The sequence below is a fragment of the Salmo trutta genome, chromosome 37, assembly GCF_901001165.1.
Source record: "Salmo trutta chromosome 37, fSalTru1.1, whole genome shotgun sequence".
Lineage (NCBI taxonomy): Eukaryota > Metazoa > Chordata > Actinopteri > Salmoniformes > Salmonidae > Salmo > Salmo trutta.
In genome coordinates, this window is record NC_042993.1 from 23,990,737 (window position 1) to 24,017,838 (window position 27,102).

The 27,102-nt window shown below is 45.9% G+C and overlaps 1 protein-coding gene across 9 annotated transcripts in view; it reads right to left on the reverse strand.

The window, feature by feature from the left end:
• The window catches only part of LOC115176943 (DNA-binding protein SATB1), a 56,558-nt gene that overhangs the window by 8,980 nt on the left and 20,476 nt on the right, over positions 1 to 27,102 (reverse strand). For 3 of the 9 annotated variants that reach the window (XM_029737362.1, XM_029737356.1, XM_029737357.1), the window contains exons 5-11: positions 25,409 to 25,532; positions 20,637 to 20,748; positions 16,626 to 16,703; positions 13,862 to 14,355; positions 12,009 to 12,236; positions 10,017 to 10,091; positions 9,365 to 9,595 (exon numbers count right to left, since the gene is read on the reverse strand). In XM_029737362.1, coding sequence (XP_029593222.1) covers positions 9,365 to 9,595; positions 10,017 to 10,091; positions 12,009 to 12,236; positions 13,862 to 14,355; positions 16,626 to 16,703; positions 20,637 to 20,748; positions 25,409 to 25,532 — 1,342 coding nt within the window. The remainder of the gene's footprint in view (positions 1 to 9,364; positions 9,596 to 10,016; positions 10,092 to 12,008; positions 12,237 to 13,861; positions 14,356 to 16,625; positions 16,704 to 20,636; positions 20,749 to 25,408; positions 25,533 to 27,102) is intronic. The other 6 variants (XM_029737359.1, XM_029737361.1, XM_029737360.1 and 3 more) reach the window with 6 other exon arrangements.

Genomic DNA, 27,102 nt, shown 5'->3' on the forward strand with positions numbered 1-27,102 from the left:
AGTCGTGTGTACCCATGCAGTCATGGGTGAACAGGGAGTACAGGAGGGGACTAAGCACGTACACCTGAGGATCCCCCGTATTGAGGGTCAGCGTGGCAGAGGTGTTGTTGCCTACCCTCATCACCTGGGGCCAGCCCATCAGGAAGTCCAGGATCCAGTTGCAGAGGGAAGGGTTGGTGATGAGCTTGTATGGGACTATGGTGTTGAACGTTGAGCTGTAGTCTGTTAACAGCATTCTCACATAGTTATTTCCCCACTTGTCCAGGTGGGGGGCAGTGTGAAGTGCAATTGAGATTGCATCCTCTGTGGACCTTTACTGCCCGTATGTGAATTGGAGTGGGTGTAGGGTGTCTGGGATGATGGTGTTGATGTGTGTCATGACTAGCCTTTCAAAGCACTTCATAACTACAGATGTGTAACCTGCCTAAATGGTGGTCAGTTTGAAACATGTTGGGATTACAGATTGGGACAAGGAGAGATTACAAATGTCAGTGAAGACACTTGCCAGCTGGTCTGCACATGCTTTGAGAATGTGCCCTGGTATTCTGTCTGGCCCGGCGGCCTTGTGATTGTTAACCTGTTTAAATGTTTTTCTCACATCGGCCACGGAGAGCGAGATCGCACAGTCATCCGGAAAAACAGAAACTTTCACGACAGGCACAGTGTTATATTCCTCGAAGCGAGGATAAAAGGCATTTAGCTTGTTTGGGAGTTCTGCATCACTGGGCAACTCACGGCTGTGTTTCCTTTTGCAATCCGTTATCATCTGCAAGCCCTGCCACATACAACGAGCATCGGAGCCGGTGTAATAGGATTCCACCTTCCTCCTATATTGTCCTTTTGCATGTTTGATGACTCATCGGAGGTCGTAGCGGGCTTTCTTTCATGCGTCCATGTCCGTGTCCCGTTTCTTGTAAGCGGTAGCTCTAGTCCAGTAGGTAATGCCTGGTTTTTTCGTTGGATATGTTCTTATAGTAACTGTGGGGATGACACTGTCTACAGTGCCTTCGGAAAGTATTCAGACCTCTTGACTTTTTCCACATTTTGTTACATTACAGCCTTATTCTAAAATGGATTTTAAAAAAAATAAATCCTCAGCAATCTACACACAATACCCCATAATGACAAAGCAAAAACAGGTTTACAGACATTTTTGCAAATGTATAATTTTTTCAAAACAGAAATACCTTATCTACATAAGTATTCAGATCCTTTGCTATAAGACTCGAAATTGAGCTCAGGTGCATCCTGTTTCCATTGATTATCCCGAGATGTTTCTACAACTTTATTGGAGTCCACCTGTGGTAAATTCATTTAATTGGACATGATTTGGAAAGGCACACACGTGTCTATATAAGGTCCCACAGTTGACAGTGCATGTCAGAGCAAAAGCCAAGCCGTGAGATTGAAGAAGTTGTCCGTAGAGCTCCAAGATAGGATTGTGTCGAGGCACAGATCTGGGGAAGGGTATCAAAAAAATGCTGCAACATTGAAGGTCCCCAAGAACACCCTGGGCTTCCTAGAGCTGGTCGCCCGGCCAAACTGAGCAGTCGGGTGAGAAGGGCCTTGGTCAAGGAGGTGACCAAGAACCTGATGGTCACTCTGACAGAGCTCTAGAGTTCCTCTGTGGAGCTGGGATAACCTTCCAGAAGGACAACCATGTCTACAGCACTCCACCAATCAGGTTTTTATGGTAGAGTGGCCAGACAGAAGGCACTCCTCAGTAAAAGGCACATGACAGCCCGCTTGGAGTTTGCCAAAAGGCACCTAAAGGACTCTCAGACCATGAGAAACAAGATTCTCTGGTCTGATGAAACCAAGATTGAACTCTTTGGCCTGAATGCTAAGCTTCACGTCTGGAGGAAACCTGGCACCATCCCTACGGTGAAGCCTGGTGGTGGCATCATCATGCAGTGGGGATGTTTTTCAGAGGCAGGGACTGGGAAACTAGTCAGGATCGAGGAAAAGATGAATGGAGCAAAGTACAGAGAGATCCTTGGTGGAAATCTGCCCCAGACCACTGAGGACCTCAGACTGGGGTGAAAGTTCACCTTCCTACAGGACAATGACCCTAAGCACATAAGGCAGTAACGTAATAAAATGTGAAAAACATCCAAGGGACCTGAATACTTTCCGAAGCCACTGTATGCACTTATTGATGAAGGCCGTGACTGTTGTGGTAAACTCCTCAATGTAAGTATACAGCTATTATGTTTTGTAATTGTTTTCAGGATTCACCTGAAGTAATTGGTAACACAAGTAGAGTGAACCGTGAAAGAGCTCATGCAGATGTCTATGTGCACCACTGCATTATTTCCACTTGATAGAGCTCAGGTCCTGGGCTTTACTCACTGATCCTGCAAGGGATTGTTCTGCACATGGTAATACATGGTAATACCCTTGACTGCTCATAACTCAACCATCTGACTCCCTGCAATAGAACTCATTGGACTGGGGCCTGACTGTCCACGAGCATTTGTGCTGTAGAACGAATCTATCAATTAACACTCTTTAGAAACAACAAATTAAAAGTGATGATTTGTTTTGAAGGATTTGTACACAAAACAATCCAGTCAAATTGTGACTCCTTAGTAGGAAATATATTGCTCAACAGAATACAATGTAATCTTTAAATCCCTTATTTTGGACATTTATACAGAGTTTAACCTGAAGCTACATAAAAACATGCATTAATGTCTTGTCAAAGTGGAATTTCTTCGAATCAGTTGCCAGATTGGTTACCTAACCCCTTTTGCAGGAGTGTCAAGAGTAGAGTATGCATACATACCCACATCTGCTCAATCTAAAACAAACAAGGCAACCTGTTTCCCTGCATTCATTTTCAAATTGCAACATGGAAAGTCTTGACCGACACATTTCAGACCCGCAGTGGAAGATATATGATGTCAAAGACACCAACTGGGAAACATGTGATATCAGCGTTTACTGAGTGAAAGGTCATGCCCTCTCGCATCACAATGCGCCAGTTGTCAACAATAGCAGACTCGAAAATCTCCATTGCACATATGCTGCGGAGTGAAAGCATGATTGTGCAGGAAATGTTCTCTTTCTCAGCATTTACTCTCAGAACAATGGCAATTGGTTCATCGTCACAGAATGTCGCAGTTGCAGTATGAATTCCTAAAACGGGAACACTTAGAACTGGGACAGAATGACCAGAGCAGGTCAATAAAATGTAAAAATCCTCAAATACAGAACTTGACACATCTGTGCTCTGCTCTGCCAGGCTACAAAATGACAAAACAAATCACTATGTTGTATGCCGGGTCTCTTCGTCAAACATTAGGAGGCATGTTCAGTTGACTGTGTAAAAAATGTATCAAGCTATTCCGGTTTTGATAACTATTAAACACAGAGAGAGAGTCCAGTAAAATCTCTTCAACATTATAGTATCCCTCTGTTTACATCTTCTATGGAGTCTACAACAGTATTGAGGCAGCTACAGAAACAGGAGAACAAGTAAGAGAGTGAATGAATGCACAAAGGACCACCAACTCACAAAAGAGGAAGAGAGAAGAAGAACGTTTCAGAGCTAAACAGCATCTGAATAAGGAACACACCAATCACCTACAAGGAGTGTGATTCCATCAATTATAAGCACTTGATTGAGATTTAATTCAAAGCTGGAGTTTAATTGCTAATATCAGAGCATAATTAAGCTGATAAATCATGGCTGATCTTAGTGAATTATGGATTAAAATAGCAGAAAACCTGCAAATTGTGTATGTCAGCTAACAGCTAAAGCCGCATCTGTAATTGGTCTACAAGTCTGTTTTCAGGTGGAAGGGACTGTTACATTTGTTCAAATCTCCAAATAGGGTCTCAATGAATGATATGTATGAGATGGGAGGGACGTCTTAACCCTCTGTATGAAATGAGAACTGATGTGGAAAGTCATAGCTATACAGTGTGAGAAGTCTACTTTGTGGCATCATGTGCGCAGTAAGAGAGAGGAGAGAGACAGGGTCTGGAGAGAGGAGAGAGACAGGGTCTGGAGAGAGGAGAGAGACAGGGTCTGGAGAGAGGAGAGAGACAGGGTCTGGAGAGAGGAGAGAGACAGGGTCTGGAGAGAGGAGAGAGACAGGCTCTGGAGAGAGGAGAGAGACAGGGTCTGGAGAGAGGAGAGAGACAGGGTCTGGAGAGAGGAGAGAGACAGGGTCTGGAGAGAGGAGAGAGACAGGGTCTGGAGAGAGGAGAGAAACAGGGTCTGGAGAGAGGAGAGAGACAGGGTCTGAAGAGAAACAAGTAGAAGGAGAGAGAGAGAGAGAGAGAGAGAGAGAGAGAAATAGAAAGCGGGAGTACACAAGCACTCGAATAGGTCCTAATGTCTCCCCAAGCAATTCCCCTCTCTCTCTCCCTCTCTCTCTTCTCTCTCCCCCTATCTCTCTCTCTCTCTCTCTCTCTCTCTCTCTCTCTCTCTCTCTCTCTCTCACACACACACACACACAGACTAACACATCCCCACACTGCATCTGCCGGAGCTAGTGGCTGTAGTTAAATTGAAATATTTCCCGGCGTGTGTCAGAAGCATGCAGAATGGTAATTATGACAGATCTGATTAGGCGGGCCGAGTCGGGCGGCTCCGGGCTGCAGGTGCGACCTTGTGCATTCCTGCGTGTGTAAATAAAATTAATTACAAGCGTGGGGGCGCGCGGCGCGTGACATCGGTGCGCACGGGGGTGACTCCCACAGGGGGCACCCTAATGGAATATTTTCCCCGAGTCTAATAATACAGTTGGTATTGACTTGAGGTAATTAGGGGGATCATTAAAGCGCTTTTCCCGGCGTATTTGCCTGCCTGATCAGATTAGCCAGAATGGGCCTCAGAACAAGCCCTGTGTGGTCTGTCAGAGGAGATAGTGGGAAAGTGCTGGAGCTGGAGCGAGGCTCTCCCCACACTGTTAGCCTGGCCTGGGAAGGAGAAGCAACGGGGGCGTGGAGGGTGAGAGCTGCCTCAGACTTGGGACAGCGGGGGGCAAATGTCGGGGAGTGGAATGTGGGGATGGAGGTAGGTACAGTAGGTGTGGTGGAGGTGGGCAAAAGGGCAGAGAGGAGGAGAGAGAGGGTGTGTGTGGTGTGAGTGAGTGAGAGAGAGAGAGAGAGAGAGAGAGAGAGAGAGAGAGAGAGAGAGAGAGAGAGAGAGAGAGACAGTAGAGAGGTATGTGCATACTCAGTGGGGGGGGTTAGAGGTGGTTGATGAACTGAGAGGCAGTGGGTTAGATGCTGGTGGGGATTCCTCTGTCCATTAAACAATTACAAAAATGCTCATTTCAGAGGGAGGAGAAGGAACTGCCTTTTGCGAGATAATTCATACACTAAATTAATTATTCAGACATCTGGGTCTCCGGTTCAAGAAATTGTCTCTTTAATAATATAGAGGATCTGCCACCGTTTCCCCGGCAACCTAATAACCAAGCAACCGGATAAATAAATAAATCAATTAATAAACAGTCATGGCCTTTATTTCCCTTTTGGTGATGCTCTCTCATTTCTAATCTGCCTCAGCTTCGCAGGGAGACAATCCGGAGTCTGTAAACAAACAATGGAGATATTCTGTTGGCCGTTGCACCACAAAAACAGTTTCCCAAGTGAAACTTTGGGAGGTGGTTTATAACTTCACTCTGGATCAGCCCTATAACCGCACCTCAGTCATATTATCCATGAAGGAAAAACACTCAAGTTATAAACCCCTCACATTTTTTATCTTTAGGTTCATGACTCATGGCGTAGGTGGTCATGCCCAGTTTCTCCCTAGGCTCTTCCTGCTTCAGAAGATCAGATATTATTCAATTCTGTCAAAGCAGTGAGTCTACGTTCCAAATGTCATCTCCCGTAACATCTGCCCCTTAGACTCAGAGAGGAACCCAACATTTCTGGTGAGAATTGATTGACAGGTTTGGTAGGATGGGAGGGATCCATGCATGAGTATTAAGGAGGTGGTTGGGCCATATGAGTGGGATGGATGTACAGCGTTCAAGCTGTCCCAGTCAAAAACAACAACACAGATTCCACTAACCCAGGATATGAATCATTTCAGAAATTATAGGCCGGGGGGGCAAGTCCAGTAATTCCACCACCCTCCTCCTCCCCTCTCTCCCACTCTCCACCTTTCCACTCCAGACCAGCTAGGCAGTCAGTGTCCCTCCCCCCCCGGAGAGCTCCGTGCCAGGCGGGCGCAGGGTGACAGATGGCGCACACACCAGCCCCCCCTGCACCAACCCCCTGCCTCCCCCCCTCACCCCTGGTGGCGCAGCGGCGGACCAGATCAGTGCCATTCTGTCTCATTAGAGCCTGGCTAATTAGCGTAGCCTCTTCCAGGGGAGAGAGAGAACGAGTGACAGAGAGAGAGAGGGAGAGAGAGATAGGCGCTTGGTGGTGGCGTTTCTTGTTTGTATTCCACTGGTCACTCTGTGTGTGTGTTGGGGGGTATGAGAGCTAGCCCTGTGGCGCAGGGGCTCCCGGATCGCTTGTTGTGTGACAGCAGGGACTCTGATACAGACAATCACAGCTCCCTCTCAGGATGTGTGTCAGGCAGTTTAGACACCAAAGCCATGTCAGTGGCTCCCCACGGCTAGCCTCCCACCGCTAGCCTCCCATCGCTAGCTTCCGCTCCTTTAGCAGCCAACAACATACAGCTAGCTTAACACCCTCTCTGTTAGCCTAGCCAATACGGATAGCCTCCATTTCACTAGCTAAAACAGATAGCTAGCTACCACCTCCACCGGTGCAGCTTTGTTAGCAGTGACAAGGGCTCTCATCAAAATGTAGCATCCATCTCTTCGAACGCTATAACTAAAGGGGCGTCTCCTAATGCTAGCTGCGGATTCTGGCGGCATTGTCTCCTGTAGCTGGCTTCAAACCAATAGGCTACATCATCAACAAACACTACCTCAATACAATAGTTACCCTCTAACAACCTGCTCAAACTAGTATACAGTACATCTCTCACAGCTGAATGTTGGCTCAACTTTGAATTTGATAAGAATGAAATTTGATAAAAATGAAATATGAAGGGTTATTGGATTCTATCTTAATGTAATGTATAGCTGTACAAATCAATCAAAATAGGCTGTAGTCTCAAGATATACCGTAGGCTGCATGACTGAACTTGATGTCAACCAGCAGCGGAATGGAGATTTTCAATTGTACTTACTCACTGCACCCAAAATGTTGAGGTTAAAAAGGTGATTGAAATGCTACTGTGAATATGAGAGAGAGACCTACCAGTTAAAGACTGGCAGAACGAGAGGTCTGCTGTGGTTACGAGCCCTGAGAGGGGATGGGATGGCTGTGTTCCAAACCCCATCCCCCACGCAACACACACACACACACACACACACACACACACACACACACACACACACACACACACACACACACACACACACACACACACAGTGTAAGCCAATCTCTAAACTCCTGCTTAGAGCTCTCCCACTCAGGGGACCACCACTGCTCCCACCCTCTCCCATTCCACAGCCCCCTGCTCCCCTTCTCAGATCTCCTCCCCTCTTCTCCCCGCTCCTCCTTTCCCCTCCTCTCCTCGTTCTATCTATCTTTCACAGGGGCAGGACTAGACGAGACAAACACACACACAGACACACACAATAGCTGCCTGAGCCAAGCTCTCCTGTCCTCCAACCCCCCAACATTCGCCAGCTCTTTCAGGGTGGTGGGTTGCATACATGCGAGCGTGCGACCACCGAGAATTCCTGCAATGTGCCGGGGTGGCAGTGGGCAGAGGAGGCACGGCACACCAATCAGACACGCATGTGCCAGCCTCCGTATCGAGACTGAGCCTCCCCCGCCCCCAAACCCCCGTTCCTCCTGCCAGTCTGCACCCCAATGGATGGACCCTTCCTCCACCACCATCCACCACCACCATCCACCACCACCAGCTCCTCACTCCCTCGCCCTCCAACCCTAGCACCAGCAGCCCCCACTGGGCTAAAGTGCAGAGCCTGGGCCTCTGGTTCTGAGTCTGGCCCTGGTGCGGAGTGGAGCCGCCACTGCCCCCGGTGGTGGTGTGGGCCTGGGCCGGGAGGGGCACCAGCTGCCCGGGGAGCGCCCATTACGAGATGGAGCCAGAGATAAGTGCTCTCCCAGGCCCCCTTTCACAGGCATAATTAGCACACTTCTTATCTGCTGCTCAATTCACATTCACACCCTCCGCCTCCATCACCATGAATGGTGGAGCAGGGAGACGAGAGAGAAGATAGAGAGAGAGGGAGAGAGAGAGAGGGGGGGGGGGGAGAGGGGAAAGACAGTGGAAACCTGTTCACTCACAAATGATAATCTGAGAAAAGATATTTTTTCTCCCCCTCTTCTCTCCTCTCTTCCAAAAAGTCTTTGAACTCCTGAACAAAAACAATGGTTTGTGCATCAAACTGCAATTTGCTAAAACAAAGGTATCTGGCCCTATAATCATCGCAATCAGCGGGAAAAAAACAACCTCCACAGATATTTCCAGATAATTTGGCCCCTGTTTAATCTATTCTCTTTTTCTTCATCAAGTAACAATTGTGGAAACATTTTCAACTGTGCTCCACCGATATATGAAACCTTTAATAATAACGGCTTGCTCCGCATTTCTTTAATTAGTTTTAATAAGAGTTAAACTGATGGTAATTCTGCTCACACAAGCCGGTATTCAATGAGTGGGTTGTTCCCTGGGCGAGATAACAGGCTCCGCTTTAGCTGAGAGTCATTCAGAGCACAGCTAATATAAACAGGTTTGTTTTGTGTTGAAACACTGTCTGCTGTTCGCTAAACCCACAATAAAGGAGACATATGTCATTATGGCGATAAATCACCAGTCGGAGAAGAGAGGAGAGTTGCACAATGTGGCGCTTCAGTTTTTGAACCCCCTAACTGGTGAATGTCTCCCGATCTGGTTTTATATCGTGTTTTATTGTTTTGTTTTCTAATGTTTCATCAACCACACTGGGAAGGAGCCAAAATGTCTCCATGACAAGTTCAGGCATGAAATGAAAATATTAGCTCTGTAAATATTGATGTGTGTATTATATTTCAAGCTGTAACATCCACAGAACTGTAACTAATAGTTTAATAACATACGTTCTCAATAATATAGCGAGACATTCTTTTCTTCAACATTTTCTTTAAATGTTTAGTGCCAATTTCTCCCAAAATGATACCAGTTTCTCAGTTAACCCTCTTCTACTTCGTGGCAAAGCGAAAAATAATACTTATTGCCTGTGGTGTTGTTCTGCAGGTCTGTGTGTCTGTACCAAAATAGGGCTCTTAGTGGTCTCTGGCCTAGAATTGTATGTGTTTGTACAAAAATGGCAACCAGAGTCTAGGTCATTACATGGGTCTGTACCTGACTCTTGGAGGCGGCCACCTTGGCAAACAGAGCCTGGGACACCTTGGCCCTCTTCATCTCCTGCTGGATCTCGTCATAGATGGATGAGTTGATGTTGAGGATGCAGCTCTCTGTCTTGCCGTTCCACTCGCTGGGGAGCGGAGAGGCCTTCACCTGGGCAGGGTAAGGAGTGTCAGCAAAAGGGTTGGAAAACAAGGTGATGCTGCCGTGTTTTCTGGATTCGGGGATCTGTCCAGGTAGATAAAGGGAGGAAAGTGAACTATGTTTAAAACATGGGAGACAGTTTCACATTCAATTATTTCATAAATTTCATAATTAGTTTAATTAACTTATATAAGAATATATAAGATAACATATTGGTAACACTTTATAATAACTTTTACGAATAAGCATTAATAAACAATTGATCAGCTATTAATAAATATGTTTTTATTTATTGAATTACTTATTAATAAGCTATTAAATGTATAACTAAATACTTAATACTAAAATTCTAAATTCTAAAAGCGTTACGAACAAATCATGCTACTATTTACATAAAATGCCATAACATACATTACTACGATAACCATTAATAACAATGCTATCGGAACAGTACAGTAATGGTGAAAGTGTTACAAAGAGATGGTTCATTGTCGTGTTTGCTTACAGGAGAGATGCCCACAGGGATTCTGGGGTTCCAGTCCTCAGGTCTGACGTTGTTACAGTCTTCTCTCCTGGGCTGCTGGGGCAACAGAGACATGTTTGTTTAGTTCCACCCTCAGAAAAGGGATTTAACCACACACACACACACACACACATTAGCACAGACAAATGCGCACGCACGCACGCACGCACACACACACACACACACACACACAACAAACAATTGCTAGGCTGTATCAACACAAAGGTAGTATATTACATGTGCAATGATAACGTTAGTACACCGCAGTCTCATTGATGAAGCTAAACTGATCAGAAATCAGATTGCAGAGAGATACATGGAATTGAATCAACATCATTCCGTGGCTTGTTGTCATTCATATGCAAAGTCCAGAGGAAACCCTTTTAAAACTTGTGTGAATACTGCATTTTTTTAAATATTTTTTTTTCGTATCGGCAATCATTTCATTACTCAGTATTAATCTTATCAGTTACAAACTTGCCCAAAACAATCAGTAAAAATCTAAAATAAATGTTTAACGCATATGTCTAGACAATAAATGGGGGAGCCATTTTGGTGGTTATGAAAAGATAATGGACCCCAAATTTGTGGTAAACTGGAATGTTTTAAGATTCCTGGGCATCTTTTTAACCATTTATGACTCAGTAGGCGAGGGGTGTAAGTGTGTGAACTGACTACCAACATTTTCCTTTGTAGCTCTAGTTGTTAAGACTAGGACAAGCAGAGACTGGTCAGGACACTGGAGCCACCCATGGGCACACATGAGAAATATACCGCTGCATCATTTTTTAGGAGGCCTATAAAAGCCTCCCTGTCTCTGCTCAATTGCTACCCTGACTGATTTATGTGGCTAACGCATTACTTAATACTCTATAGGAGCTGTCAGTGGGAGTCTGGCATATGTCCAGGCCAGGGCTAGGTCTACCATGATAGGACTCAGTCATATGTGAAGGGAAGAATAGAAAAACACATATTAGGGCTGATGATCATATGCTACAGTGATGTTTCATGTTCAGCAAGAAGTAAAAAACTGTTTAGTAAATTTAGATGTGACCTATCTAGAATAAACCGGTTATAACGAAACGACGAAGTCTGTGTGTCCTGTACTGCCCCATAAAATGTTGCCTTTAGTATACAAACTGAAATCCCATCCCTGGAATTTGACTAACACAATTATTCAATCGAGAAAGGTGTGTGCACCTCATGATCCACATGTTTGAAATGGACGACACTGAAGTAAACAGAATTAGGGCCTGAACAGTGGTAGGTCTGATAGCAGAAATATGGTTGAGTTTGGTCAATGTGTCGTTGTACGAGGGATATCTCTCTCTCGCTTTCTCTCTCTCACTCTGTCTCCCTCTCTGTGTCTGTCTCTCTCCCTCTATCGGCTCTCTCTCCCTTTTTCCATGTCCAGCTTTCACAGCCAACTGACTGCTGAGGAAGACCTGTGAACTGCAAAGTGTCCTTTTCCTAGTTTAAAACCACTGGTTCAGAGTCTGATTCTTCCCTTTCCTTCCAGTTTTGTAAGGACGGCCACTGCGATCTGGCCATGCAGTCAAAAGGGCCTCCCTGTTTGGCCAATGGGTGGCACAGGGACATTCTCTCTCTCCCAAATAAAAGGCAGTCTTTAGTCCGAGGCTGAACAGAGGAGGTCTTTGTCTGGCTCTCTCCGCCCCAGACACACTCGACCGCACTGAAAATGTGCTTAAGTGGAAAAGTTGCCACATACCTATCCAATAAAGGACTTTGATTGTGGGAGAGACAGTGGAGAGCTGGTGTCAGGCAGTTGAATGAGGAAGTGACTGACTGACAAACTGGGGGAGATTCACTAATCCACAGAACTTGTCGTCATTGAGTTGCTTCCTATTTTAAGAGTGGGGTGGGTAGTGGCACTTGCTGTACAACTTAAGGTCAAAATAAATGCGTTGGTTTGTGTGTTTGTGTCCACTCTCCTCTGTCTGTGTGTATGCTTGCCTGTTCGTTCCATACCTGCACTGGCCGGGTGGGCGGGGTGCTGATGAGTGGCGCAGGCCCCATGGCCGAGGCAGCCGTCAGGCTCCTTTCCCTCTCGTCCTGGTAGATACGGTCTCGCTCGGCCTCGGGCAGCTGCAGGAAGTTCTGCATGGCCCGCAGGTTGACCAGCAGAGACTGGCTGGCCGTCTTAGGATCCTCCTCTTTACGCAGGATCTCAGACAACAGGCCCTGGGAGGAAGAGTGGGAGAGGGAGAGAGAGAGAGAGAGAGAGAGAGAGATGCCCTATTTTTAAGCCCTGAGAAGACTCATACATTGACATCCCTACAGGAACTTCATGTCCGTTGTGAACATTCTATTTCTACTCGTAAACTCTCCCAGACCCAGAGGATAATGTAACTATTACAGCACATCGACTCAGTGAGCATCAGCGTAGCAATCAGTGTATCCGCTGTTCCTTTTCAATAGCTATGAATCCTGTCATTACGGGAATCACTGTATTATCAGGACTGTGTGACTGAGGCTTTTCATCCGCCGTTGGACACACACTGAGTGATCCATTTTCAGCTTCTCTTCTTCAATAGGTGTGTGATTTGGAAATAAACAAAATGATTTTGTAATAAACAACTTGACGTCAGTTCTGTTGATAATTACACCAGCTACCGGAGATAGAACTAGTGGCTCCGCTGTTTAACTAATGGTATGGTCGTTTAAGAAAACACATTGTGCTTGTGACTTAGTGAAACACTAAAGAACAATGGAATAAATGAGCTTTACGACGGAGCAAAGTATGTATAACTAGACTGAGGTATCAACTCTGAACGTGGAGACAAGCTTTCATACTGACATTGAGTGCATGTCACAGGTATTCTGAAGATTGTGCGAGAATGTGTGTGTGTGTGTGGGCATGTGTGTGTGTTATGTGTTTGCGTACATGCGCGTGTGTGTGCAACTGTGCTTGTGCAGGCTTGTATGTTTATTACGCCCGGCCATCAACCCTTTCCGTTAATCTCCCCAGTCAATCGGCCACTTCTACAAAAAAGGGCCGGCGAGCTCCTGTGCGTCCGCCCCGCCCCGCGTAGACACCATCACACCCGTTATTAACACGAACGGCAGAAACAGGAAGAGAGAAAAAAAATACGCACGATAAGTAATACAAGAGGAGGCTCTCAAAAGGCACATTACTAACTCTTCATACCGGCGAGATAAGGCTGAAAGGAGAGAGGCTTGCCAATTTGCACAAAAACACCACTGTCTGCTTGCTATCCACTTAACTGTTTTTGTGGAGAGAGCGTCAGTACGCACTGATTCCAATAGATTCTTATCAAGAGGTTTCGCACACAACTTCAAAGTGGCGGAGGAGTAATGAGGTTTGCTGCCACCTCCCCCAAAATATGCAGAACATCTTAAGACATTATCTCTGTCAGGGTCCTGCTGCGCTGCCTGCCTGTGAAGTGAAATCACATGTCTTAGTGGAGGGAGCACAAGCCGTGACCGCGCCTGGTGCTCTGACGTTGCGGCTTGCCAGGTGTATGGTAGCTTTTAAATTGTTGTTGTTGTGGTGCTAGGTTGTTGTAAGCGGTTATAAGATGAACTGTTTTGATGATGGCCTTCGATAAGAATGCAGAGTTTGACTTTGAGGCACTACAACTCAAAACAATTCTGTCCTTGTGACAGATGTGTCAGAGCGCTTTGTCAGAGTGCTTTGGGGAAAGGCAAGAGTTGTGTATTTTTGAATTTTCAGTTCTGGTAGCACATAATACTATCCTGAGATGTTGTGATCTTTCCCTAAATCTCCTACTGGCATCAATGGGTGATTTATGCCAAAGTCAGTGTTAAATTCTGCCCCTCCTCACCTGGGTCCTGTTGAAAGCCACGCGGGCGAACACGGCTTGGGAGATGCCGGCCCTCTTCAGCTCGTCCCTCACCCACTGGTATATCTCCATGGACACCTCGGTGTTGCTGGCTACCTGGGGCTCCAGGGGCTTGGTCAGGGCGTTTCGGTTGACCGGCGGGTGGTTGAGGTACTGCTGCGACAGCGACTGCTGTGCCAGGAGCCGGTTGACGGCATACTGCTGGTTGAGAATCTGGGCCATGACCAGCTGCTGGTTCACCAGCTGGGGGCTAATGGGGGTGGACACCAGGCCTGGGTGGTGCAGGCCGGGGGGGAGCTGAGCCGGGCGGCCGGGGTTCTGGCCCCCACCGTGGGAGGGAGGGGGCAGGGGAGGCACCGGGGAGGAGGGGGGCTGCTCGGCCGTGTTGCCCGGGATGGGCTGTTGGGAGAAGGTCAGATGGTTGTGGTTGTGGTTGGGGCCCGGAGGGGAGTGGTCGGACAGGCCGTCCATGTCTGCTGGAGGAGGGGGACGAGAGGGGAGGGAGGGGGAGAGGAGAGAGAGCGTCAATTTAAACACTTTGAATACTGGCTGAAGAGTACAGCAGAAAATGTCCAGACAGAATATACCAATGCACACTGTCCAACCTACTCAGATGAGAAAACAGACTTTGAAATTGAAAACAGTGCATCAGGCTAAATCTCTAAGCAACAAAACTTTACAGCCTCTGAACAAACCTGTGTCCCTGTGATAAGACATAGCTGTTCAGACACTTGCCTGTCTAAAAATCCCCAGCCTAGATTCAGGCCCCAGATAAAGGGCCTCAGTGTGCGACCTGCAGGCAGCCCCCAGAGCCTTGGCAGCTCCCAAAATTAGTTTATAACGTCCATGGCCCAATCATGTGAGCAATAAGTGTGTGTGTGTGCACGTATGTTTGTGTGTGTATGTCTGCACATACTGGGAGACAGATAATCCCTGAATCGCTCTTTATGTCCCTAATTCTAAAACAAGGTACGGAAGCTAGCCAATATGACATTTTTGGGGACGGCCTAAATATAACCCCAGGGAGGGGAGAGAGAAGAGAGAGAAAAGAGAAAGAGAGAGAAAAGAGAGAGAGAGAGAAAAGACAGAAGAGAGAGAGAGAAAAGAGAAAAGAAAAGAGAAAAGAAGAGAGAGAGAGAGAGAGAGAGAGAGAGAGAGAAAAGAGAAAAGAAAAGAGAAAAGAAGAGAGAGAGAGAGAGAAGAGAGAGAGAGAGGCTCTACAGTATAAGAAGCATCCTAGACATGACCTCTTCCATACGGCAGCCTGTTCAGGCCTAAGGAAAAATGAATGTACTATTTATGGTGTCTCTCTCATTTTGGGAATATTTAAGTCCATAATGACTGCTTGTGAGTATTTTGAGCTCTGTCTAAATTACATGTCTGTGGATGAAAATAATAATTTCAAAAAATCTAAGGGGATATAAAGTGACTATGAGTGAACGTGAGGTTTCGTCAAACGGGATCTGCTAGAATCTGCTGAGGTTTTCTATCTAAAGAATTCATACAGATTTAATCATTTACATGCACTGAACTTAGAATAGTATCTCTTAAATAATCCATATAGTACCATTTACACCTGGATGTGTGAAACTGCCAACATGGGGCCAAAAAATCCTATTGAATCATATAAATCATATTTCTGAGAGACACCAATTGGTGTTAGGAGGAGAACATTTTCCACAAACTCAATATTTCAGCGGGATATAAAAGATTGAGTGCCTGGAAGAGCTCCAAAAATCCACACAATAATCACAAATATAGCAGCATATTTTCTTAACTGTCAGGAAACACAAAAACTGGCCAAGACTGTTCTTTTCAGTATTTGTCGAAACAAATTATTAAGAAAAAAAAAAAGTGGTAATAATTACATCTCCCATAATCCTCGGCATTCCCTGGCTGTGATGATTCGCTCTTGTCTCTCTACTCTGTGCTCACACACATTGCTGGGGGGCATGCTCACAAATACACACACACACATACTGAACGCACACAAACACAGCATTTCCATGAAAAAAAAGGGGTGGCAGAAAAGCACGGCAGGCCCTGAAGAAAAGGCAGCCACAGAAGCGGGAGTCCTTGTGTGGAATCCAGCTACAAAAGAGCCCCGGATTAAACACACAATGGGAATGGGATGTGGGTTGAGAGAGGGAGGGAGGGAGAGAGAGAGAGAGAGGGAGGGGGAGAGAGATGGAGAGATGGAGAGAGAGAGATGGGGGAGAGAGGGAGCGGGGGGGAGTGAGAGAGAGAGAGAGAGCGAGAGGGTTGGGGGGTGTCCAAAAACCCATGGAACTCTGTCTCCTGCTGGATAGGGGGACTGCTCTCACACTTCAACAGAGTAGAGACCACTTTGCTGGCTCCCATAGAGGCAGACTCTGACAGCAGAGACTGTCGACCAGGGCCCTTCAATGTGTTTAACCAGACGCATTTTCAATTACAGACAGTGTCTCGATGTAAGGCAATATAACTACACTGCCCATGGTGGTAGACTACGTGTATGTTTATGAAACTACAGTGGCACTGAAGCACAAAGGAGAGACTTACACACTCCCTTTTAACAGTGCCCTCTATGCCATCGCTGCCACTCAACGGGCACGCAGTAGGCATCCTTTCATGAATATTAAGGTTGAGAGTGTCGCTGTGGGCGACAAACAGCCACCTGAGGGGTGCCAGCTTTCGCAGGGACTGGGTAGGGACACAGTGCAGTGTGTGTGCCCACAGACGGTGTGTGTGTAGCCTCGTGACGTACCTAGTGTGTTGGCACGCGGGCTGTCGTGGAGGACACACGTCCCCAGGTAGCCCTCCAGCTGCGAGGGTTGGCGCATGCCTGCAGACGTGTGGGCAAGACGGGCAAACACACACACACGCACACGCACACACACACACACACATAGAGAGGACAAGACACACAGTGCACAGGTGAAGAGAGAGAAAGAGAGGGTTAACACCCCATACAATCTACATGATACATGACCAAGGGAAGAAAGGGTTAATGTGGACATAAGGGATGCCACAGAGTTGATAACCACTATGCTTCACCTCATATCCCATGTACACATAAATATCACATTCTAAATACACACAGGTCTGCTACTTGAGATCCTACATTCTTTATGTACTCTTCCATAAACCATAAAGAATGTTACATACACTGCGTGCATAATTATTAGGCAAGTGAGTATTCTGATCTTATCATTATTTCTATTCACATTTTCAAACTCCAAAACCATATAAACTTGAATGCTTATTGGATTTAATCATTTTCAGGTGATATGTATTTGTGTAATGAGGGAGGTTGTGGCGAAAGTGAATAACACCTTATATCAAGGTGTGCATAATTATTAGGCAGCCTCATTACCTCAGGTAAAATGGGCCAAAAAAGAGATTTAACTGACACTGAAAAGCCAAAAATGTAAAATGCCTTTCAGACGGATGCGACACTCTTTAAATAGCTAAACTATTGAGGTGTGACCACCGGACAATCAAACGTTTTGTTGCGAATAGTCAACTGGGGTGCAAAAAACGCATGGGGAAGAAAAGGCGCAAATTAACTGCAAAAGACTTGAGAAGAATTAAACGTCAAACTACCAGGAACCCATTATCCTCCAGTGCCACCGTATTCCAGAACTGCAACCTACCTGGAGTGTTCAGAAGTACAAGGTGTCAAGTGCTCAGAGACATGGCCAAGGTCAAGAAGACTGAAACAAGACCACCACTGAATAAGATTCACAAGTTGAAGCGTCAAGATTGGGCAAAGAAATACCTGAAGACAGATTTTTCAAAGGTTTCATGGACAGATGAAATGAAAGTGACTCTTGATGGACCAAATTGATGGGCCCATGGCTGGATCAGTAATGGACACAGGACACCACTTTGAGTCAGGTGCCAGCAAGGTGAAGGAGGGGTACTGGTATGGGCTGCTATCATTGAGGATGAGGTAGTTGGACCTTTTCGGGTTGAAGATGGACTGAAACTTAACTCCCAAACCTACTGCCAGTTTCTGGAAGATTCTTTCGTCAAACAGTGGTACAGGAAGAAGTCCTCAGCACTCTAGAAAGCCATGATCTTTATGCAGGACAATGCTCCATCACATGCATCCAAGTACTCCACTGCTTGGCTAGCCAGCAAGGGCCTCGAAGATGCCTGAATAACGACCTGGCCCCCTTCCGCACCTGACTTAAATCCTATTGAGAACTTGTGGGCCCTTCTCAAACGTGAGATTTACAGTGAGGGAAGACAATACACCTCTTTGAACAGCATTTGGGAGGCTGTGGTTGCTGCTTCAGCGAAAATTGATCGTGAACAGATCAAGAAACTGACAGACTCCATGGATGGAAGGCTCATTTTGAGTTCTTGAAAATAAGGGTGGCTATATTGGTCACTGAATATTTTTGAAAGGCCAAAAATGTTATATAATTGTCATTTTGTGTTACTTATCTGTTACACTTACTCAAAAAATTGAGAATCAACAAGTGAGTTGAGAGAAATAATTTTTGTAATTTAGTTGCCTAATAATTGTGCACACTTATATTTCCCTGAGATAGACAAAACTCACTTTTCCTTTGTTAAACATTCAGGTTTGAGGTTCAATAACATTTTGGATTGACTGAGAGCATTGTGTTAAACAATAAAATGAATCCAGAGGAATACAATTGTCCTAATAATTGTGCACGCAGTATAAAATGTGTGTATGTACACAAGAGGATGGGTAGGGGGCCAGTGGTGTTACGTGTCCATGATCAGAGCAGTGTCCACAGGCAAAACCATGAAAACATTCTGGTCCTATATCTTGACCAGCAAGATTCCTCAGAGGAGGAAGGGGAGGACCACCCTACTCAGTTAATTTCATAAACATTAAAATAGTGAAACATTTAAAAAGTTCTAATTTTTAGATAAAACTGATTAAAATATACGGTTTTGTAATGAAGGTCTAGAGTAGCCTCAACAGCACTCTGTAGGGTAGCACCATGTTGTAGCCAGAGGACAGCTAGCTTCCGCCCTCCTCTGGGTACATTGACTTAAATACAAAAGTTAGGAGGCTCATGGTTCTCACCCCCTTCCATAGACTTACACAGTAATTATGACGACTTCCGGAGGATGTACCTATCAGAGCTCTTGCAGCATTAACTGACATGTTGTCCACCCAATCAAAGGATCAGAGATTGAATCTAGTACTGAAAGCATAAGCTACAGCTAGCTAGCACTGCAGTGCATAAAATGTGGTGAGTAGTTTACTCAAAGTTAGAGAAAGACAATAGTTTAACAAATTTAAACAAATTAATTTCTTCAAAAATGTAAGAGAAGCAGCAGAGAAAGAGAGAGCTAGCTATATTTTGTTGTATTTTTTTCACTTTCACTTTAACTTACTTAGCTAGCTAATGCAGCAAGCTAATTTAGCCTACTCAAACACCTGGTTCAAACAGAGGTCAGCCTGTGTAACTGTTAAAGTGCTTGCTGTACACTGTACTGTGTGGTTGTAGCAGGTTTACTAATGTTTTAATTCTAGTAGCTATGTTGACTATGACGTTAGCTATGGTGACAACGATGTAGGCTGTGTGTAGCAGTTAACGGTTCTGGTATGAAGGTTTGGCTTGGAAAGGTTTTTTCGCCTGGTCACAGACATCTGATGTGTTGTGCACTGAAGTCCACAAGCGAATGGAAAAGGTGAGAGGAGGGTAGTGAGTAGATGAGAGAAGAAATTATACAATGAGCAAAGTGATGATGCTGTTTGTATGTGGCTGCTATGAAAGTGAACTGTGTGTGTGGATAATCAGTGGTGTATTCATTCCGCCGATTCTGTTGAAAAAAAGTTTCTTAAACGGAAGCAAATGGAACAAAACGGCGACAAATCTACCTGAATCTGTCCAATAGAAACTCTCATTTGGAACTGTTTGGACTAATGATAACACCCTAGATCAGCTAGATGCAAGCAAGAGTGTGCAAGAAGGTATTGAATGTGTCACTGTCTTTCATCTTGATTACTAGTAGCCTAAACCTATCGATGTTACATTGAGCTGGGTGAATGGAATATGAATGACAGTCATCTAATATGCTGTAATAGAAATAAGGCCATGCTCATAAAAAATAAATCCTCCTCCTTAATCTTAAACAGCACCGACCGCCACTGATCTTGAATGTAATCAACATGAGCACTAGCTTGTATAGGAAGGTGGATTTCTACACAATAGGTTGAAACCAATACTCTAAATGACTGTATATTAAACTCTATTAATATGACTGGTATGGTATTTCATGACCAAAACACATCAAATAGACAGTATCTGAATTATGTGACCTAATTTCCAAACAGGGACAAGGAGGACTAACTGAGTTATCTAAAATACAAAGCCAGCCGTGTTCTACTTTGACAAGGAAAAACAGATTGATTTCAAACCAGATGATAGCCAGGAAAATCATCCCTATGTCATTTGTAGGTAACTGAAACAGTATTCATAAACAAAGGTCGCGGACCTCAATTTAGTCTGTGATTTGACAGCCATTACTGAATACTAAACTAGATCTGATAAGCAATAATAGATTACTCTGAATGGATTCAGGAAAAACTGTGAAAACATTGTGCACCTGAGCAGTGTACAGGGAAATATCTGAGAAGAGCCATCATTAGATGATGTGATTAAAATGTGTTTAATGTACCAGGAAGAGGGGGGGGAACATGGGGCAGACATATTGGAATGGTGATTGGGGGGGTCTGATAAGACAGTGTTAGTGTAACATTTTGCACTCTGTCCATTTTGCTTACCCATCATATCTTTTGTCTTCTTGAAATGTTTATACCAGCGCCCAAATTCCTGACACTTCGCCGCTGACACATTTGCATAGTAAGTGCTGTTCACAATGGAGGAGATCATACTCTGAAAGAGAGAGATTGGTAAAGAGAGAGAAGACCTTCAGGATCCGCAATGTGCACCATGAGGGCATTTATTAACGCTGGTGTGACATGCACTAATACTGTGTTTTCTTGTCAAAATGAATAAAACATTTCGGTGCACAAACAACAATAATCTAGCAAAGACCATTTTTTTTATCAGTCATGCACAAATCTTGGTCTTGTCTTTCCAAATGTAAAACAAATCAAAATGAAATATAAGAGGTGTGTCCCTTTATAGCAAATGCCACAGAGTTTGAGAGAACCTTTCTGGGAGGAAAGTAAATAATAGGCTTCACTGAATTAGTAGCCTTGTTGATATCAGGGTGTAGTAATACAGTAAAGAGCAGGTTGCTTTCAGAAAGTAAAATAACAAACAGATTATTAAAAGTTAGCATCTGGAAATCAGGCAATGTAAACAGATGAATCTTTTCTTTTTTTCTCTGGCTCTCCACAATATGTTAAAAAACATCTTAAAGAGACATAAGGCTTTTATATCTGTGCCCTCTCGCCTTCTCCACAATTGACTCTATTCTTCCTTATTTATTTCTCGAACGCATTCCTCGCAAACAAGGCGCTGTTTTCTTTTCATTAAATGTTTTAACACCTTCCTGGCCTGCGGGTGAATAGCAGGAGAAATTGTTTTGATTGTTATAAATATTCAAAAGATGAAACCATCTGTTTTCAAATTACAGGTATGGCTTCTTTATCATATCTTTAATATGAGCACTTGGGGACGGCAGGGAACCTTCTGGCGGAACAGCACTTCAGTGAACAACACACGGAGCTGGCAGCAGAGCCGCAGCCTCATCTCCCACTCCTCCTCACCGGAGATGGAAGACGAGGGAGGGTTGAGTCTGCTGCTGTGGATCACTATGGACCTGATGCTGAACTCCTGACCTCAACATCACTACACAACCAGCATGCATTACAAGCCCGGTGAATTGCGGAATGATCATTGAGGATGAGTTATTGAGTATCTGACAATTGAGGATCTTCAATAGTGTTAACAGAAAATGGCACATACAGTACAGTATATCAGCTGAACCCAGTCCATATGAATGCACTATTTTGGTGAGTACAGTATAGTCAGTATAGTATTGTGGCATAATGGGAGCTATTCCTTGGGCGTAGCATGTTGCATTTACAGTATCTGGGCGAGGCAGAGCCAGCTATAGCAGGGCCCACCCAAGACACACTGCCTGTGTTCCTCCATCTTTGACACAGATGTTCTAATAAACGGTCCTCATTAATCAGGCATCTCCCTCCATACATCACGCCTCTCACTGGGGCACACACACAGTCACACGGGCAGGTACACACACACGCAGGCACAGACATGGTACACACATTTGCCAAGGCGTGGAGATAACCACCGCCACCTCACGCCCACGAAGCCTCTGCCAACCAGCAGCCATCAACAGGTAGTGAGTGGTAGGTACCCGTGGTGTGGCACCAGGATGCTGCTGTCTGACTGCCCTGGGCCCTTTAAGTGATAGCCATCTACAGCACAGGAGCTTATCAGTGTCCCCCGGGAAGTCGCACAGGGCCGTTATCTGCCCCAACTATCTACTCCACTTTCCGTCATGGGAGAGAGAGACACATGAAAAAGACACGTTGGTAAAAACCTGCCATGGCCTGCAAGCATATGCACACACACACACACACACACACACACACACACACACACACACACACACATAAACTAACTAAGACACCGTACACACACTCTTTTCTTGTTCCCTAGCTCTGATTGTGGCTAATATCTTCCCCCCAAACATCTAAAACTAATTACAGTCAATTCCACACCAATTGGGTTAAGCGTCCCCACCCCTCCCCACAAACACATGTACGCACGCATGCGCACACACACACACACACACACACACACACACACACACCAATAGGTCCTACCGCTACCTCAGCCACTAGTAGCCTTAGAGCAGAGCCCAGGCTCACAAAGATGGCATTTGATGGCTATTTGCTGCTATGCAACAGGACAGCTGCTCTGTCAGGGCTGCCCAGTGGGGGAAGGGGGGGGGGGGGGCAGAGTGGCGAGGGGGGCCTCTTTTGTTGCCGTAGTTTCAGAGGAGCCTGGGGGTTAAGTTCGCTCCCAGTCACTGAGCCGGCCCTCTCAGAGAGGGTGGTGATGAGGAGAAGGGGGTGGACGGGAGTCAAACTTTTTAGTGAGACCCCATCTACTTTTCCTCTATGGGGGGCATTACATTGGAACTCCATCTGAGCGCAGTGAAATGATATTCCACTGGGAACAATAACAATGGCCACAGTGGTGAATACAGTCTCTTTTCTCTCAGCCCCCCCTCCCCTCTCTTGGAGTTGGAGTCTCTTCAGGGCATTTGTAGGCCAAACACACAAAGCATGACTCCCCGCCACAAAAGAATGAACTAAATGTTTGACAAGACACAGAACAAAGGCGCCGTTTTTTCAAGATGGCCCCCCCTCTTTCTCTCTCTCTTTGAGCCCTGTTCTGAGGTAGGGTTCATTCTCTCCCCCAAATTCTCTGTTTGTTAACCTTTCTCTCCCCAGGATTACCCTCCTGAATATCAAGGAGACACTAATCCTATAAAAGCTGCCAATCTTCCCTGCCTCCAAACACACCCTTTCCTCTCCCCGGGCGCTGTTGGCTTCCCAGAAGCCTTAGGAGCGCTGCGGCCTCTGTGGCTTCTCACCTGCCGCCCATCACATCCCCCTCAGGCACTATCATCAGAGACCCTGAGCCAGAGTTTAATACTGATAGGAAACAGCAGTAGCCATGCAGGTCTAATACTGGGCTGGGCTCAATGGACCAAATGAGCATTGAGACTTATAGAGAGACCTATTAAAAGCAACAACACACCTCTCTGTGGGTATAGCAATGCAGAACCCACAGTGTAACAGATGTCAGATATTTTGAAGTCGGCCATCTGTGAACCCCTACAACGCGAGTAAAGGGATATCTGCTTATAGTATATCATATATGATATTTGTGATTAACAATGCACATCTCAACTACCATTTCATATTTCAGGTAGCCTGCAAAACAGACACTCTTACTTACTCAGAGCGTCTTACCATGAGTGAAAAACAATGGCTGAACAACGGAGTTAATATCGAGCAGCGATGGTATCCTCTGAGCCTGCGCGGTTGGACTGCACCACAGAGAGTGGCTCACATATGGACCGTAAACAGGGTGATTACCGGGCTGAGGGAGAGAGGGAGGGAGCGGCGGCACGGCTCAGCCTGAACACCACCGGGGGACTCTTTACATCATCACCACGCTCTGCCCGGGCTAAACACACACACCACGGGCCTCTAGGTGACCATACGGCAGCCTCGCTGAGGGGAGAGTCCACTGAATACCACACTCCATAACACACACACTCCATACCGTAAGCGCTCACACACACACTCCATACCGTAAGCGCTCACACACACACTCCATATTATAAGCGCTCACACACACACTCCATACCGTAAGCGCTCACACACACACTCCATACTGTAAGCGCTCACACACACACTCCATATTATAAGCGCTCACACACACACTCCATACCGTAAGCGCTCACACACACACTCCATACTGTAAGCGCTCACACACACACTCCATACCGTAAGCGCACACACACACACTCCATATTATAAGCGCTCACACACACACTCCATACCGTAAGCGCTCACACACTCCATACTGTAAGCGCTCACACACACACTCCATACCGTAAGCGCACACACACACACTCCATACCGTAAGCGCTCACACACACACTCCATACCGTAAGCGCACACACACACACTCCATACCGTAAGCGCTCACACACACACTCCATACCGTAAGCGCTCACACACACACTCCATACCGTAAACGCACACACACACACACACTCCATACCGTAAGCGCACACACACACACTCCATACCGTAAGCGCTCACACACACACTCCATACCGTAAGCGCACACACACACACTCCATACCGCAAGCGCACACACACACACTCCATACCGTAAGCGCTCACACACACACTCCATACCGTAAGCGCACACACACACACTCCATACCGTAAGCGCACACACACACACTCCATACCGTAAGCGCACACACACACTCCATACCGTAAGCGCTCACACACACACTCCATACCGTAAGCGCACACACACACACTCCATACCGTAAGCGCTCACACACCCAGACGGCTCCTGTGATAGATATACTGCCGTTTCTTTCCTGCAGAACAGCTTCTGTTATGAGCTATGATATACAACGAAAGCTGTAATTCTATAGAGTCAAGCTACTTGAATACAGAGTGAGTATATTGCATAACGGTGAGAGAAAAAAACTCCAAAAACATACATATTTCTAGCCTGACGTATAAAGAGGAAAATCAAGATTATTCTGGGTTGGCCCATTGTTTACCCAACAATAACCCTGCATTCAATCAACAGTACTGCTTCTGCAAATGAGGGGGGAAGAGAAGAAGAAGGGGGGGGGGGCGTGCATCTATATGGACGACAATGGGTATTGATTTGGATTTTCTATGGCAATTCTCCATCGTGTTCCACTCTATCAAACTCTGGGCATTTGAAAAAGGGACACTGGCAGTCTTTGGCAAATGGAATAGTGGGGGTTTGTGGACGGCTCCAGCACCTGTGATAAGGGACATTCTTTTGCCAGAGAGCTTTGGTTCATGTCTTTGAGTAACTCCTTGAGGGCATTTCTTACTGTAGAGTGGGTCCACTGCTCTGGCGGCAGGTCCTCCAGTTTAGGACAACTGTGAGACGAGATAGGAGGTAGGAAGGAGAGATAGAGGGGGAGAGAGAAAGAGAAAGGGATGAGGGTGGGGGGAGAGGACAGAGAACAGGGAGATTGAGACAGGGGAGGAGGGAACAGAGAGCAGGAGAGAAAAGAGGGCAGAGAACAGGAGAGAACAGGAGGAGAAAGAAAAAGAGAGAGAGATGAGCACAGGGCCTTGCTTTCCTGCTGCAAGCGCCCCTCCAAGACAGACAGATTTCATTTGGCGCATCAAGCAGATGCATCTGGAGATTGCTCTCTCTCCCTCCCTCCCTTCTCCCTCGCTCTCTCTCCTTCCCTCTCTCTCTCCTGATTGTTCTGATTAGTTAATTACTTTATACAACACATCTGCTGTATTGATGCATGAATTATACATCAGCTGCATGCGGCGACTATTATTTCATGTTACTTCTACCTTCCTGGCTCGATGTGCTCGGCGAAACAATTTAAGGTGTTACCGGCTAGATTTCTGCAGCGGGGGGAAAGGAAATAATAACATGCCGCACGTAAAAACACACATTTTTGATAAAAAGACAAAGAATGTATGTGTCTATGCGATATACAGATGAATGCACTCTATTTACAGACAAGTGGACCCCCTTTCAAAGCAGATCTTTTTAATGAGGGGGAATTCGAAAGTGAACAAGCAGGTCTCCAGTGAGAGAGCCCCGTTCGCTTCAGATAAGGATCTCTCCATGTGATCAAGCACGCGCAGACGTCACGTGTGTGGGACATATGGCTGTGTTCGCATTGCATGCATTCCTGAATTATGGCAACGACAAAAGAAACATGTGAACCGCACACTCCACAGTTGGTATGGGTGTCTATTGAGTTTATGTGTGTGTGGTGGGGGAGATGGGTTGCTATTGTCTTAGAGGTTATCAAAAGGTTGTAGGTACTTTGATATGTGTAATGCATATATAATAAACAGAAGGTAGATCGGTAGAAGTTAGAGGATTCAAAGATAGAGGGCGAACACACACACACAACACACAACACACAACACACACGGCTCTGGTTGAGGCTTTGCCAGAACACCTTAAACGGCTGTAGCAGCTAAAGAGCCTCTGGGGAAAGCAAAGGAACAGAGGGGAGGAAAAGAGAGGAGGGTGAGTGGTGGAGACAGACAGCTATCCATGCAGACACACAAGCTTGCTGGAAATAAACACAACCTTCTGTGTCCTGGCTGGTGTGTGTGCAGAGGAGGGGAGGAAAGAGAAGGAGGGAGGGAGAACAACCTGTGTGTGTGTGTGTGTGTGTGTGTGTGTGTGTGTGTGTGTGTGTGTGTGTGTGTGTGTGTGTGTGTGTGTGTGTGTGTGTGTGTGTGTGTGTGTGTGTGTGTGTGTGTGTGTGTGTGTGTGTGTGTGTGTGTGTGAACAGCCCCCCAGAGGGTTGCATTAGCAGTGAGCTAGTGAGGGTAGGGCTGAGTGTGTGCAGCTGGCACAGGCCTCTACACCAGCAGTACCAATCTCAGTGTGTGTGTGTGTGTGTGTGTGTGTGTGTGTGTGTGTGTGTGTGTGTGTGTGTGTGTGTGTGTGTGTGTGTGTGGT